We start from the raw sequence: 15,346 nt of genomic DNA, 5'->3' as shown, positions 1-15,346 counted from the left end.
CAGTAATAGACTTAATTTCTTATTACCTTAAACCTTTAAATCCAAACGTATGTCATTGTTTAGTTTAATTTTCGAAGTACTTTGACAACTATTTTTGCCATTGTGTTTGATGAATTTTTAAATTGGGAAAAAATGGCGAAGTGTGTGTGTTTTATTTATGTGAGCAAAGTGAAAATATTGGTTGTTTGTGGTATCACTCAACGGAGCTGGCCTGTTTTTACATCAATAAAATAAACATTGGCTTTAAAATGAGAAAGAACTAAAAAAAAAAACCCAACAATCTCAGCTCGCAACGAAATGACCCTCCCAGCTATGCTCAGCAGGCGGTACCCATGTTAGTCTCCTTTGGCTATGCCTGAGCAGTGGCACCATCGAGCCACGGTCCTCCAGCTTTCCTAGAGCGGAGAAAAAGGTGCTCCGAAGAGCTAGAGCTGACCCTCGGTGATGCGCTAAGATGGTGTTTCAGAGCGTTTGGCTCCTCTGAGGCCCCTTGGCCAGGTGAGCGGACCCTGGAGCTGGGCCCCGGGCTGGGGCGGAACTGAGGCTTAGGGGCCTAGGGAGCAGCTGGTTCCCCGCAGGTGCAGAGAACCTTCTCTTGACCGAGGGGGCGGGGTTCGTAGCAGAGATGTCCGCCCTGGGGCCTGTGATAGTGATGAAGCTGTGGATCTAGTTAACCGAGTACAACCTTCTGCTGCATATTTTTCATCCACTGAGCGCAATTTTAAGTAGGTATTAAATGTAGGCGTCACCGAGAAGGTAATATTTGAGCAGAAATCTGAAGGAGGTGGGTGGAAAGATCTAAGTGGCTTTTGCGGACAGGAACTTTCTAGGTAGAGGGAATAGCAAGTGCAAAGGTCCTAAAGCAGGAGCTTGCTTGGCATATTTGAGGAATAACGGGGAGACCAGAGTGGTTGGAGCAGTGAACAAAGGCGACCTTTGTAGGGAATGATGTCAGAGAGATTGGGGTATGGAGAGGAAAAGTGTAGAGTAAATGATGACTGTATCATGTAAGGAATTTTGTCTTGGTGAGGGTTTTTGGAGGGTTTTGAGCAGAAGAAAACATGATCTGACTTATGTTTTAAAGCATCTTTACGTGGAGACTCATGATGATAATAGATTGTAAGTGGGCAAGAATGGAATCAAGAAAATTTAAAAGTTAAGAGTAATTTTTTTAAATTCCAAGTAATTCAGGTGGAGCCAGTGGTCAGATTATTGATCTGCTTTGAAAATAGAGCCAATAATATTTGCTACTGGGTCAGATGTAGGGTGTGGCAGTAAGAGAGAAGGCAAATATAAAGTTTTGGGCCTGTGGGTGCAAGAGATACTGGAGGAAAGATCTGAGGTTTAGCTTGATACCTTGTGTAAGTTCTTCAACTCTCCCTGTCTCAATTTCCTTCTCTGCACGATGAAATTAGGAATAGTATCTTTATAGGGTTGTGTGAGAGTTAAATAATTAATATATGTGAAACATGTAATATAGTTGTCCTGGCTCATTGTTTTATTATGCTGAGACATGAAGTGTGAGTGGGCATTAACAAGAAAAAAATTGGAGGGTTGGAGGGTGGTCCAAGCAGAAGGAATAAGCTGTGGAAGGGCCAATGAGCAAGAAGGAGTATTGCAGATTTGAGGAAATAAAGTAGTTCATTAGATCAAAAAACAATTTAAACCATATTAAATGTTTTGAACTTAAGCTTAAGGGTAATAATCAGCCATTATATGTAACAGGCATAGCAGGTATATAATAATACTTCATATCCTCCTTAGAATGATCACTGTTTGTGTGTGGAAAATAGATTGATGTGTCAGTCCAGTCTGTTTGTCACAGTAGTCCGGGTAGGAGAAGATGATGGCAAAGGGGATGAGAAGTGGATTGATTTGAGAGAGATTTAAACAATAGAATCAATAGAACTTGATTGATCAGATATATGAGATATGAAAGGAGGAAGGAATGGTCAGTTTTCTGGCTCAAATAGCTGGGTAGATGGAGCTCCTCCCAAAACAGTTTATCAAATTATTATATATTGTGTTTGATATATTTAATCACATTATAGAAATGAACTCACCACTAATTCAGCATCATACCTGGCCAGTAATCCCAGTACTTTGGGAGGCTGAGGAGTGTGAATCACTTGAGGTCAGGATTTCGAGACCAGCCTGGCCAACATGGTAAAACACTGTCTCTGCTAAAAATACAAAAATTAGCTGGGTGTCATGGCAGGCATTTGTAATTCCAGCTACTTGGGAGGCTAAGGGAGGAGAATCACTTGAACCCGGGAGGCAGAGGTTGCAGTGAGCCAAGATCGCACCGCTGCACTCCAGCCTGGGCAATAGAGGAAGACTCCGTTTCAAAGGAAAAAAAAAAACACACACACACACACACACATTGTACTCTATATATACGTATCAACATCATACCACATATTTATTTATATACCAATACTGATATAGATATCAGTATATATATATGTATGTGGCATAGATATATTTATATACTGATATTGGTAAGATATCTCTATAGATGTAATAATAAAAATACAGGTATATATGCATAAATAGTAATATGAATTATATATATATATATACACACACACACACACACAAATGCCTGTATTTGTATCATTATTTGCATAACTAGGGTATCTATATTGGTAAAGATAGAGATCTAGAAAGAGATTTACTATAGGGAATTAGCATAGGTCATTATGGAGGCTGGCAAGTCCCAGTATCTTCAGAGTGAGTTTTCAAGCTGGAGACCCAGGAGAGCAAATGGTTTAGTTCCAGCTCAAGCCCAAAGGCCTGAGAACCAGGAGAGCTGATGGTGTAGTTCCTGTCTGAAGGCCATAGGATTGAGATTCAGGAAGAGCTGTTTTAGTTCCAAGTCTGATGGCAAGAAGAAAGCTGATGATTCAGTTTGAAGCATTTTAGACAGGAAGAATTCTCTTACTCAGGGGTGAGTCAGCCTTTTTGTTCTTGTCAGACTTTTAACTACTTGGATGAGGCCCACCAACATTATGGAGGGCAGTCTGTTTTAGTCTACAGTCTACCAGTTTAAATGTTAATCTGATTTCAAAAACATCCAGAATAATGTTCGACCAAATATCTGAGCACCCTGTGGCCCAGGTAAGTTGAGACATGAAATTAACCATTATAATACCAACCTTTTATTTTCTGGCTAATAATCATCACTTTTTTTTGAGACAGAGTCTCACTCTGTCACCCAGGCTGGAGTGCAGTGGCGTGATCTCGGCTCACTGCAACCTCTGCCTCCTGGGTTCAAGTTATTCTCCTATCTCAGCCTCCGAGTAGCTGGCACTACAGGCATGTGCCACCACGCCCAGCTAATTTTTTGTATTTTTAGTAGACACAGGGTTTCACTGATAATCATCACTTTCTTGGACTTTTTTACTTATATTAAGAATACTAGGAATTGGCTTTTTAAAGTTTAAGTTCATTTTGACTAAGAAAAATAATTATCAGCTGGGAAGTGTTACTATATACACATTCAGGAATATGTAACAGCAAACTATTTGAAGGCTAAGCCACTGATTAAGTGAGCTTTCCCCCGTTCTGCCACTTACCACATGCACATTGATTCAAAGGCATGTATCAGCAGCTGACAGATGGTATTTCACTGATCTATAGGGACACTCAAGCATAGTCAAAGTCAAGAATACTAAATCTCCACATACCAAGGGCCTGCCGCAAAGGATGATAGGGAATTGTCTGAGTTCATTTTTGACACGTTGGATTTGAGAGGCTTCTGTAGGGTATCCTGGTCCCAGATAGGCAGAAGGAAATTCAAGTGTGACACTTGAGATGTCTGACCTGAAGAATAAGGAAATCATCAGCATAAGGACAGTAACTGAAGTCGCAAACATATTTATACTCTACATTAGCCCTTTCTAGTTTCTGCCCTATTTCTCTTGTTCCATTCAATGTATTACTTTTTTGAAATTTGTCATTTATGCTCACTCTCTCCATTTTCTCATTTCCTACGGCAGGCTAGCTATTCTTACTACCAAAATTACCTTCACAGAGGTCACTAATGACATCTTTGTTTTTGAATCAAGTATCTATGCCAGGTCTTAGATTAATCCACCATCGTATAGCATTTCACACTCTTGAACACTGTGTTCATATCATTTCCCTTATAAATCAATGAATTCCTCATGTTCTTTAGAATTATCTCATTTGCCTCAAAACTTCTGTGAATTAGGTATTATCTTCATTTTACAAATGAGTGAACTAAGTCCAAAAGGATAAGTAACTTGCCCCAGGTCACAGCATGTAAGTGACAGGGCTGTATTGGAACCCAGGCCTGTCTAAGGCCCAGGGTCTTTCCACCATTCCACATTTGCAGAAATAGACCTCCTTGACCTTCTGGATACTATTGTCTTTTTTCTCCTCCTACCTTTCCAGTTCCATCTCACTTCTCTTTGTTACGTGTAGATGTTTCCCAGGATTCCGGCTCCGTATAACGTTTTCCCGGCCATAACTAACTACTACACTGAACATCCAACAGCTTTATGCTGTCTTTTTCTCTGTCTGAAAAAACTTTCCCTATTTCCTTGTCTGACTTTCACTTGTCTTTTTTCTTTTCTTTTTCTTTCTTTCATTTTCTCTCTTTTCTTCCTTTTCAAATACAGGTCTTGGGGTTGCTATGGTTGCCCAGGCTGAACTCAAACTCCTGGGCTCAAGCAGTTCTCTCTCCTGAGCTTCCCGAGTAGCTGGGATTACAGGCATGTGCCACCATGCCCGGTGTCACTATGTTGCCCAGGCTGGACTCAAACTCCTGGGCTTCAGCAGTCTTCCCACCTCAGCCTCCCAAAGTGCTGAAATGAAAGGGTGAGTCACAGTGCCTAGCCTCAGTTATTTTGAGGGCTGCAAAATGGTGATTTTTCAAATCTATTATTCTTTCTACATTAGAGGGTATTCTGTAAGATAGTTTTTTCCTTCTGTATATATGTTTAGAAATGGTTGTTTCAGAGAGAAAAAAATGGATAATAGGAAATGTATAAACCCAAGAAAATGTTACTGTTCTTGTTAGCAGTACTATTACTGTTTCTATCGTTCCTGCTACTATATTTTTAGGAGTGTCTCTGAAGATACAGTCCAAAGAAAGTTCTCCAAAACAAGGAGAGCAGTCTGAAGCTGGGGATGGCGACAGCACTGGTGAGTGCCCATTCCCTGGCTCCCCTGAATCTGAAGAAGGAGGGGCTTCGGGTAGTGAGGGAGGATCACTACTCTACTTGGGAACAGGGATTCAAGCTGCAAGGAAACAGTAAAGGCCTTGGACAGGAGCCATTGTGCAAACAATTCAGGCAGTTGCGTTATGAAGAGACCACAGGACCTCGAGAAGCACTAAGTTGGCTCTGGGAGCTCTGTCAACAGTGGCTACAGCCTGCGACCCATACCAAGGAGCAGATCCTGGAGCTGCTGGTGCTGGAGCAGTTTCTGACCATCCTGCCTAAGGAGCTCCAGGCCTGGGTGTAGGAGCATCACCCAGAGAGCAGGGAGGACATGGTGGTGGTTCTGGAGGATTTGCAGCTGGATCTTGGAGAAACAGGACAACAGGTGGTAAGGGTCAGATGTGCTCTTTTTCAGGAATGCAGAAATTGAGATCTCTGGCCAGACAGGTGGACGTGGGCTCACCAGCGGAAGGAGAATTACTAAGCTTTGATTCAGTTTTTTTCCAGTCTAGCTGTTCATTTCTATAGGTCTTACCTCAACCTTACCTGGCCCTTGCTGGGAGAAAACAATGTGTGCCAGATTCCCCATCTTCTTTTCTTTGCCCCTCTGGGGTTTCTCTTTGTTCTCTTTTTTAACATGTAGGTGTTTTTCTGAACAGCAGTTTCCTAAACCCACCTGTATCTAATTATGCCTCCATATACCTAATTGTCCCTAGGATCCAGACCAGGCAAAGGAACAAAAAATACTTGTGGAGGAGATGTCCCCCCTGAGAGGAGTGCAGGAACAGCAGGTTCGGCCTGAGTGTGAAGTTACAAAGCCTGAGAAAGAGAAGGGTAAGAACTGGATTGCATCTGCTGTGTGTGAGATGTGGTGGACTGTGCCTTTCCCTCTGAGGTTCTGCTTAGCACCCTTGTCTTTTGTTTTTTGCTTTTGTTTTGAGTTAGGTTTACTGAAGCATAATTTACATGTAGTAAAATTCACTCTTTTTAGATGTACAGGTCAACGAGTTTTCACAAATGTGAAATAATTATGGTCTAATCAGAACACTATCAAGAGATAAGAGATGTCTATCACCCCATATATTTTAGTTGAACAAAATAGCAAGGAAAGGGTACAAAGGGAACCTGGACCTTCACTTTGCTCTTCTTCCTCTTACTGTAGGGGTGAATAAAAAAAGTAGTGCTAGGCCAGCTACTTGGGAAGCTAAGGGAGAAGGATGGCTTGAGCCCAGTTCAAGGCTGCAGTGAGCAATGATTGTGTCACTGCACTTCAGTCTGGGCAACATCTCTTAAAAAAAACAAGTAGTGGCCAGGCATGGTGGCTCTTGCCTGTAAACCCAGCACTTTGGGAAGCCAAGGCAGGTGGATTACAAGGTCAGGAGTTCAAGACCAGCCTGGCCAAGACAGTGAAACCCCGTCTCTATTAAAAATACAAAAATTAGCCAGGTGTGGTGGCGGGTGCCTGTAATCCCAGCTACTTGGGAGGCTGAGGCAGAGAATTGCTTGAACCCAGGAGGCAGATGTTGCAGTGAGCCGAGATCACACCAGTGCACTTCAGCCTGGGTGACACAGCGAGACTCTGTCTCAAAAAAAAAAAAAAAACAAGTAGTGCTCGTTTCTTAATCAAGGCAAAGAAAGCCATTTTTAAAAAATTTCCTTCAAATTATTGTAAATGGCCACTATCTTTCATTTCTAAATGTCACCTGGATTTTTTTTTTCTATATTTTCTTTTTTGTTGTTGTTTTTCTATTGAGACAGGGTCTTGCTCTGTCTTCAGGCTGGAGTGCAGTGGTACAGTCATAGCTCACTATAACCTTGACCTTCCAGTCTCAAGTGATCCTCTCACCTCAGCCTCCCAAGTAGCTGGGACTACAGGTGTGTATACCACCACACCTGGCTTTTTATTATAATTATTTGTAGAGACAGGGTCTCCCTATATTGCGCTGGCTGGTCTCGCACTCCTGGTCTTAAGTATTTCTCCCATTTGGGCCTCTCACAGTGCTGGCATAGGTGCAAGCCACCTCGTTCAGCCTCCTTTATTTTCTTTGTCACTGAAGTTCTTCTTCCTAATTTTTGCTCCTCACATTTTTTCATTTCTTCTTTTTTTTTTTTTTTTTCCTGTCATAGGACTGATTACATTATATTGTAGTTTCTGGTTTGCTTCTCTTTTTCTCTTGCCAGACTAAAAGGGAAGGGTTTTGTTTCCTGAGTCAGCTACAGTCCCTGGCCTAGCGTAGACCCTCAATAAATGTCTATTTGATGAATGGCTGATTTCATATCTAAAACCATGCTTTACATGCTACCTATTCCTCTGTTCAATTTCCAAGTCACCTTCAAAGTTACCTTTCTTCTGGGAGCATTCTGAATAAAGTAGCTGAAAGAAAGGGGCCTACCTTTTCTCAATAGCCTTGTAGAAATGAATTTGTACCATGTAATCAGTGATGGGTATATAGTTTAAATACAAAAAGTAAATGTGGCTGCCGTGGTGGTTCATACTTGTAATCCCAGTACTTTGGGAAGTCAAAGTGGGAGGATTGCTTGAAGCCAGATGTTTGAGACCAGCCTGGGAAACATAGTGAAACCTCGTCTCTACAAAAAATAAATAAATAAATAAATAGCTAGGCATGGTGGCATGCAGCTGTAGTCCTAGCCACTTGGGAGGCTGAGGCAAGAGGATTGCTTGAGCCCAGGAGTTCAAGACTGCAGTGAGCTATGTGATTGCACCACTGTACTCCAGCCTTGGCAACAGAGCAAGACCATGTCTCAAAAAAAGTGAATGTAACATCAGTAGACTCTTGAAAATGTTCCTTACCCCCTGGATCTGTTGAAAATGTTATTTTCTATTCAAAATTCAGGGTTCTTTTGGTTTCATCCTCTCTTGCTTTTTTTAAGTTGTATATGTGATTATGTCATTACTGAAAGAGTCTTATTCCTTTCCCTTAATCTCTCACTCCTGCCCCCTGCCCCCATGTAGGACTGAATACTTCATTCTGTCGTAGAGGGTCTTTGTACACAGTACATTATTACTTTATTTAATTTCTTCACTCCTCACCTGTGACCTTCCTTTCTCTGATATCTCCTTACTAATCCCTTCACTTTCACTTTTCCTTTTGGCTGTCATCTACTCTCTCCTTTTTAATTATCTGCTGAATTAACTTGCTCACACTGATTAACCCTCCTTTGTTATTAGTGCTGCTTAGAGTCTCTTTCTTCTATTTTCTCCATCCAGCTTTCCTTTTACTCTCTCATTCTGACTTTGCATCCCCAGTCATGCTCCTAGCCTTTAAAGAGTTATCCTTAGCTACAAGAAAAACTGGTAAATAAAAATATAAAATGAAACAAAACAAAAAACTTGACATTCTTCTCACCCGTCTGCTTGTGTATCTATCTGAGCTTAAGTTTTCTCTATTTTCATTTAATTTCACCCTTAGGACACAGGCCATTTATTTAGTAAACATTTGTTTAATGTCTGTTATGTACCAGGCTCTGTGCTAGAGAAAACAAAGTCTGCTCTGCATGTGCTTACAGTCTCTTGGGGCATTGTGCATCAGGGGTGCAGGGAGAGAGACAGACATGAATAAATTATCACAGCATTGAGATAAAAACTTTGTTGAACCACACAGGAGAGCAGTTACTGTTGTCCAAGGAGATTAGGAAAGCCGAAGGCATTTTTGTGAACTTCATGTTATTGTCACGGTCTTATGGTGCAATATTCTTTCTTTATTGATGAGGACACAGAGCCCAGATAATTTACCTTACTTTTTAAAGATTACACAGTTAGTGATAAAATTGGCACCACATCTACATTTCTTCATTTTCAGTTAAAATGCTGTCCCTTTCTTATGGGCCCTGGGGGTCTCAATTAACCTACCTTTTTTATTTTCCATGTGACATGTTATCTTCAAGACTGTACAGGCATGCCCTTTTAGACAGTTTATTTGCTTGCTTGCTAGCTACTCTGTGTGTGGTATCACATGATAAAATTTAAACTATTTAAAATAAGTTACCTCCCACCAGAATTCCCCATCTTTCCCCAAAGGCAGTCATAGTTAACAATGTCTTGTGTACCATTCTGTAACTCTTTTATACAATCACAAGCATCCACAGTGTTTTTACTTTGCACACATGGCTTCATTAAGTTTTTTTTTTCCTTCTAGTTGCAGATTCCTTTCCCCAAGCATCAAAAGACAAGTAATTGGTGGTATATATTTAATATTGCAGGTGAGGAGACAAGGATTGAGAATGGGAAGCTTGTTGTAGTAACAGACTCTTGTGGAAGAGTAGAGTCATCTGGGAAAATATCTGAACCCATGGAGGCTCATAATGAGGGCTCTAACTTGGAAAGGCAGCAGGCCAAGCCCAAAGAGGAGACTGAGTATAAATGCTCAGAATGTGGGCAGGGATTCCTCCAGCACTCAGACCTGATTGAACATGCGAGTACGCACACGGGAAAGAAACTCTGCGAGTCTGATGTGTGTCAGAGTTCCAGTCTTACAGGACATAAAGTCCTCTCTAGAGAGAAAGGTCATCAGTGTCATGAGTGTGGGAAAGCCTTTCAGAGGAGTTCACACCTCGTCAGACATCAGAAAATCCATCTTGGTGAGAAGCCTTATCAGTGCAACGAGTGTGGCAAAGTCTTTAGCCAGAATGCAGGCCTTTTGGAACATCTCAGAATTCATACTGGAGAGAAACCTTATCTATGTATCCATTGTGGAAAAAATTTTAGGCGCAGCTCTCACCTTAATCGACACCAGAGAATTCACAGCCAGGAGGAGCCCTGTGAGTGCAAGGAGTGTGGAAAAACCTTTAGTCAGGCCCTACTCCTCACCCACCATCAGAGAATTCACAGTCACTCCAAAAACCATCAATGTAATGAGTGTGGAAAAGCTTTCAGTTTGACCTCAGACCTTATTCGACACCACAGAATTCATACTGGAGAAAAACCTTTCAAGTGTAACATATGCCAGAAAGCCTTCCGACTAAACTCACACCTTGCTCAGCATGTAAGAATCCACAATGAAGAAAAACCCTATCAGTGTAGTGAATGTGGAGAAGCCTTCAGGCAAAGGTCAGGTCTTTTTCAACATCAGAGATATCACCACAAAGACAAACTGGCTTGATGAGGCGTTCTCTCCTTGTAGAACGTCAGAGAGGGCGCATTGACTATCAAACAGCACTTTAGGAAAGTCACCATAGCCCACTGTGGCATCAGAAAATTCTTGGGGGCTCCCTGCCTCTATTCCTTCTCCTTTGCTTTCCTTGAAGTCAGCTTTGGACCCCAATAATTTCATCCTAGATGATATGATAGGATCAAAGTTAACCAGCATTCTTCACTGCAGGACATCTCAGAGCTTTTAACATAACTGCATGATTATATACTCTAAGCAACAGAGAGCTTCATGACTGAGTAAGGGTTTTGAAGTCAGCAGTGAATCAAGTGCCCACAGATTTGCAGGCTTAAGCAGAACAAGAGAAGATTGATATTTTTGCATTTGCTGTAGCAACTTACTCCTATAAAATAAAACTGATGATGTTTGCACCTTGAGACTACTCTCAAAGGTGTCTTAAAGTACAGGTTAATGGTGAACATTTTCCCCCAGTGGCTTCACCTCATTCCTCCCACTGGCCTTACCCCTTCCTTCCTCAGTGGAAGCATTTTCAAAAGCAAAGATATTTTTCGCTGGTGAACTTTAGAACTTGCCTTCAGGGTTAGCTTCATGTAATTTTACCACTTCCCCATCCCCACCGCATTATGTCAAGATTCAAGTTATAAATCAGCGTTTTAGACTTTGAAAGAGATTTCATGAGTAATTTGAATGCACCTTGCTGAATTAATCTGAATAGCAACTGTCTGACTTGATAACTCCAGTGCCAGTCTAGTGGCTGCTGCATAGACACTATTCAGTAAATGTCTGATGAAAGAAATTGGACTTTTGCCCTTTAATATTGATGATGCAATTTTGAAATGTTGCTTGTTCTGGAATACTTTGGAAGTTGAACAATAAAGTCAGCTTGGAGAGGAGATCATGATCTTTATATTGTGAATACCAGAATGTTACAGATGAAGAATATTAAAATTAGGGGTGTCCACTCCAAAACATATCACCAGAGTGATAAACACCACCTACTAATTGTTAGTAGCTGCAGAGGGTATTCCTTTTAGGAGAAGACTTTTCGGTGTTCCAGTGTGAAAAGATCAGTGAAACCTCATGTAGTGATTGGGACTGGATTCAGCTGCATATAGTTTAAAAACAAGGCATGAGTGACTTCATACAAGTTTATTTTTCTCTATAATAGAAAAGGGCTGGAGATAATTAGTCCATCCTTGATGGCTGCTGAAGCTCCAGTTATCACATGTAAAATGTGGACAAAAGGTAGAGGAATAGAAAGAGGCTCCTCTCAGTTCAGTTACCTCCTTTTGAGCAGCCTCCAAAAATCACTTAGCGAGTATGTCATAGGCAAAAACCTAGACAAAGAAGGCTGGAAAGCGTGTCTTATTCTGGATTGCAGAGTGCCCAGCTGAAAATTAGGCTTCCATTACTACATTACTAAGGATAAAAGGAAGACTTAAGCTGACCAAAAGCAACAATCAATACAATTTCTTGGAGGGAAAAGAAAACAAATCTGTCATAGAAGCAGCTATAGCTTCTTCTTTTTTCTTTTTTTTTTCAGACAGAGTTTTGCTCTCGTCCAGGCTGGAGTGCAATGACGCGATCTCGGCTCACTGCAACCTTCCCTTCCTGGGTTCAAACAGTTCTCCTGCCTCAGCCTCCCAAGTGGCTGAGATTACAGGCATGCGCCACCACGCCCAGCTAATTTTGTATTTTTAGTAGTGATGGGGTTTCACCATGTTGGTCAGGCTGTTCTTGAACCCCTGACATCAGGTGATCCACCCACCTCAGCATCCCAAAGTGCTGGGATTACACGCGTGAGCCACAGCGCCCAGCCTTCAGCTATAACTTTTTGAGACACTAAAAGATTTCATGTAAAATCAGTTGTAGTGTGTTGCTTAGGAAGCCAGAAAGCTATGTATATTTTATTCTGCCTTTATAAGTAAAGTTAACTTGATGTCTGGAATTTTCCCCACAGTATTTTGAGGACTATGTTAAGATAAGTATCTGAACATTTAGCACCATCTCATAGTTTAAATCTATTTGATTCAGTTCAGTTTAAGGAAGAAAGTACATAGAATATATTATTATGATGAAAATGAAAAGATTCAAAGTGTGAAGTACTTTCCCTCACAATTATCTGGAAGACGTATATTGGCTTTCTCCATGATGATTTTGTAGAACAGATGTAAACATTCTAAATGTATTGACACCTTACACAACTTAATTCTTCCTTATAGGTCCAAAGGAAACGATGTTCTCGTTATTTCCCTTGAGTCAGACCCATATCCACATGGGCATAAATGTCAACTGGAGGTATATTTAATTAATAATGTCTTACTACTTTATTCTAAAAAGTTATAGAAACATTGAACAAAGGGCAAATGTTATAACAGATCTCAAGGTTTTGCCTGCAGTGTAAGATACCCTGAAAGGTAAATTTAAAATCCCTATTCAGAGGACAGGAACCTAGGAGGGATGTATTGCAGCAATATTTTCTACTGATCAGGCTTTTCTGTTTGAGTAGTATCCTGTAATATCCAAATATACAGTGAAGTGGGAAGTCACTGTGTCTCCATTTCCCAGTCACTCACTTGTTTAAAAAACTGATAAAGTTACTATGTAGTTTGCCATTAAAAGTAGTATGGAAAAATAGGAAAGGGAAAAAATAACCCTAATTGTCTGTATTAATATCTTCATCAATTATTAATTTATACCTGATAGAAGTTCATATCCATTGTTTTAAAAACTTGAAAAATGTAAAGAAAGCAAATCATCTTGTTCATGGTACAGATATAACCTCTTAATGTAGATTTGTAGATAACTGGTCTTTTTCACATATAAACAATTGACTTTTCTCACTGGACTTTATGTCATGAACAATTTTTATGTGTAACAGACAGGATAGTCAATTTACCTATCCTCACACCCCATTCTAATCCACTCCTGCCATAATTCTGACTGTGCAGCCTGCCATATGACCTGTCCCCCACCACTGATGATTGGATCAGGAAGGGACCCTCAAGCCAGGCTTTAGATGCCCATAGGAATTTGACATTGGATCACAGATTCTGATTAATGTTTATTAGGCATATGAACCCAAAAGTAATATAGAGTTGGAGGCTAGGTGCAGTAGCTCATTCCTGTAATCCCAACACATTGAGAGGCCCAGATGGGAGGATCACTTGGACCCAGGAGTTGGAGACCAGCCTGGGCAACATGACGAAACCCCATCTCTACAAATAAGAAAAAAATTAGCTAGGTTGGTGGTGCACACCTGTAGTCCTAGCTACTTGGGAGGCAGAGATGGGAGGCTTATTCAAGTCCAGGAGGTCAAGGCTGCAGTGAACCATGATTGCACCACTGCAGTCTAGCCTGGGCAACAGAACAGGACCCTGTCTAAAATATACATAGAAAAATAGAGGACACAAGCACACACTGGAACAATTTTGGTGGCCACATAAAAACCAAACCAAATCGAGACAAACTGAGAAACAAAAAATGAAGCGGACTCCTGAAGTGGGAATCCCATGAATCAGGTGTGGCAACTTCAGCCCTCAGCCTCTGCAATCCATATATATCCTGGTCTTGGGAGTCCATAGAATACTGTTTCCTTCTAATAAAGGTTTCAAACAAATCCCTGATTAAGACATGCTAATCATTAAAAGTCTTCGTGGAAGGTAATTTTCCATATAAGCTGTGCAATATTCTATGGTATATGTCTCCAGTGTTAATCATTTACGTCATTTACACTTTGATCACCATAAACAATTTTTCAGTGAACATTCTTGGAAATACAACTTTGCCTACTTACAGAATTTTTTTCTTTGTTCAGTTGCCATAATGAGAATCAATGAGGCAGAAAGTAGGCATGTTTTCTAAGGCTTTTGATGTATTTGCCAGAATGCCCTCCAGAAAAGTTATACTAATTTGGATACCTTGTTAGCAGCCTGTGATAATGCCCAATTTTCTATACCCAAATAAACTCTGGGAATTATTCTTTTGAATATTTGACAACTGATACATACAAAATGGATTGCTTTTTTTAATAGACTACTTTTTAGAGCAGTTTTAAGTTCTCAGCAAAATTGAGAGAAAGATACAAAAATTTCTCATATACCCACTGCTCCCATTCAGGTATACCCTCCCCTATTATCAACATCCTGTCCCAGGGTGACATTTGTTACAATTGATGAACCTACATTGACATATTATCACCCAAAGACCACAGTTTACATTAGGGTTCACTCTTGGTATTGTACATTTTATGGGTCTGGACAAATACATAATAATGTGTCCACCATTGTAGTTTCATTGCCCTAAAAATCCTCTCTGTCTTACCTATTATGCATCCCTCCCTTTCTCCAGTCCCTAGCAACCACTGACCTTTCTACAGTCTTTATAGTGTTGCCTTTTCCAGGATGTCATGTATACAGGTGGAGTACCCCAATCTGAAAATCCAAAACACATTACAATGTGAAACTTTTCAGCACCAATATGATGCCACAAGTGCAAAATTTCACACCTGACCTCATGTGACAGGTCATAGACAAAATGCAGTCAAAACTGTTTCGGCCAGGCACAGCGGCTCAAGCCCGTAATTCCAGCACTTTGGGAGGCCAAGGCTCCTCACCTGAGGTCAGGTGTTTGAGACTAGCCTGGCCAACATGGCTAAACCCCATCTTTGCTAAAAATATAAAAATTAGCCGGGTGTGGTGGCACGCACCCGTAGTCCCAGCTGCTCGGGAGGCTGAGGCACGAGAATTGCTTGAACCCCGGAGGCGGAGATTGCGGTGAGTCAAAATTGTGCCTCTGCACTCCAGTCTGGGCAACAGAGCAAGACTCAATCTCAAAAAAAAGACTTTGTTTCATGTACAGAATTATTTAAACTGTATAAAATTAGCTCTATGTGAGTAAGGTATATATGAAACAAATGAATTTCATGTTTAGACTTGGGCCTCATCCCTAAGATATTTCATAATGTATGTATATATTCCAAAATCTGAAATTGGAAACACTTCTGGCCCCAAGCATTTCAGATAAGGG

At 40.8% G+C, this 15,346-nt stretch overlaps 1 protein-coding gene across 1 annotated transcript; it reads left to right on the top strand.

The window, feature by feature from the left end:
- The first annotated feature begins 427 nt into the window (after positions 1-427).
- Positions 428-11,211, top strand: ZSCAN26 (zinc finger and SCAN domain containing 26). Its single transcript, XM_074038633.1, is given in 5 exon segments — positions 428-725; positions 5,092-5,172; positions 5,260-5,577; positions 5,906-6,023; positions 9,411-11,211. Coding segments are annotated over 4 exon segments (1,350 nt in total). The 5' UTR covers positions 428-725; positions 5,092-5,157; the 3' UTR covers positions 10,310-11,211.
- Positions 11,212-15,346: the final 4,135 nt, after the last annotated feature.

The sequence above is a fragment of the Macaca fascicularis genome, chromosome 4 (assembly GCF_037993035.2).
Source record: "Macaca fascicularis isolate 582-1 chromosome 4, T2T-MFA8v1.1".
NCBI classification, from domain to species: domain Eukaryota; kingdom Metazoa; phylum Chordata; class Mammalia; order Primates; family Cercopithecidae; genus Macaca; species Macaca fascicularis.
Note: the sequence above shows the minus strand (reverse complement) of the source record. Positions and strands in the feature narration are given on the sequence as shown.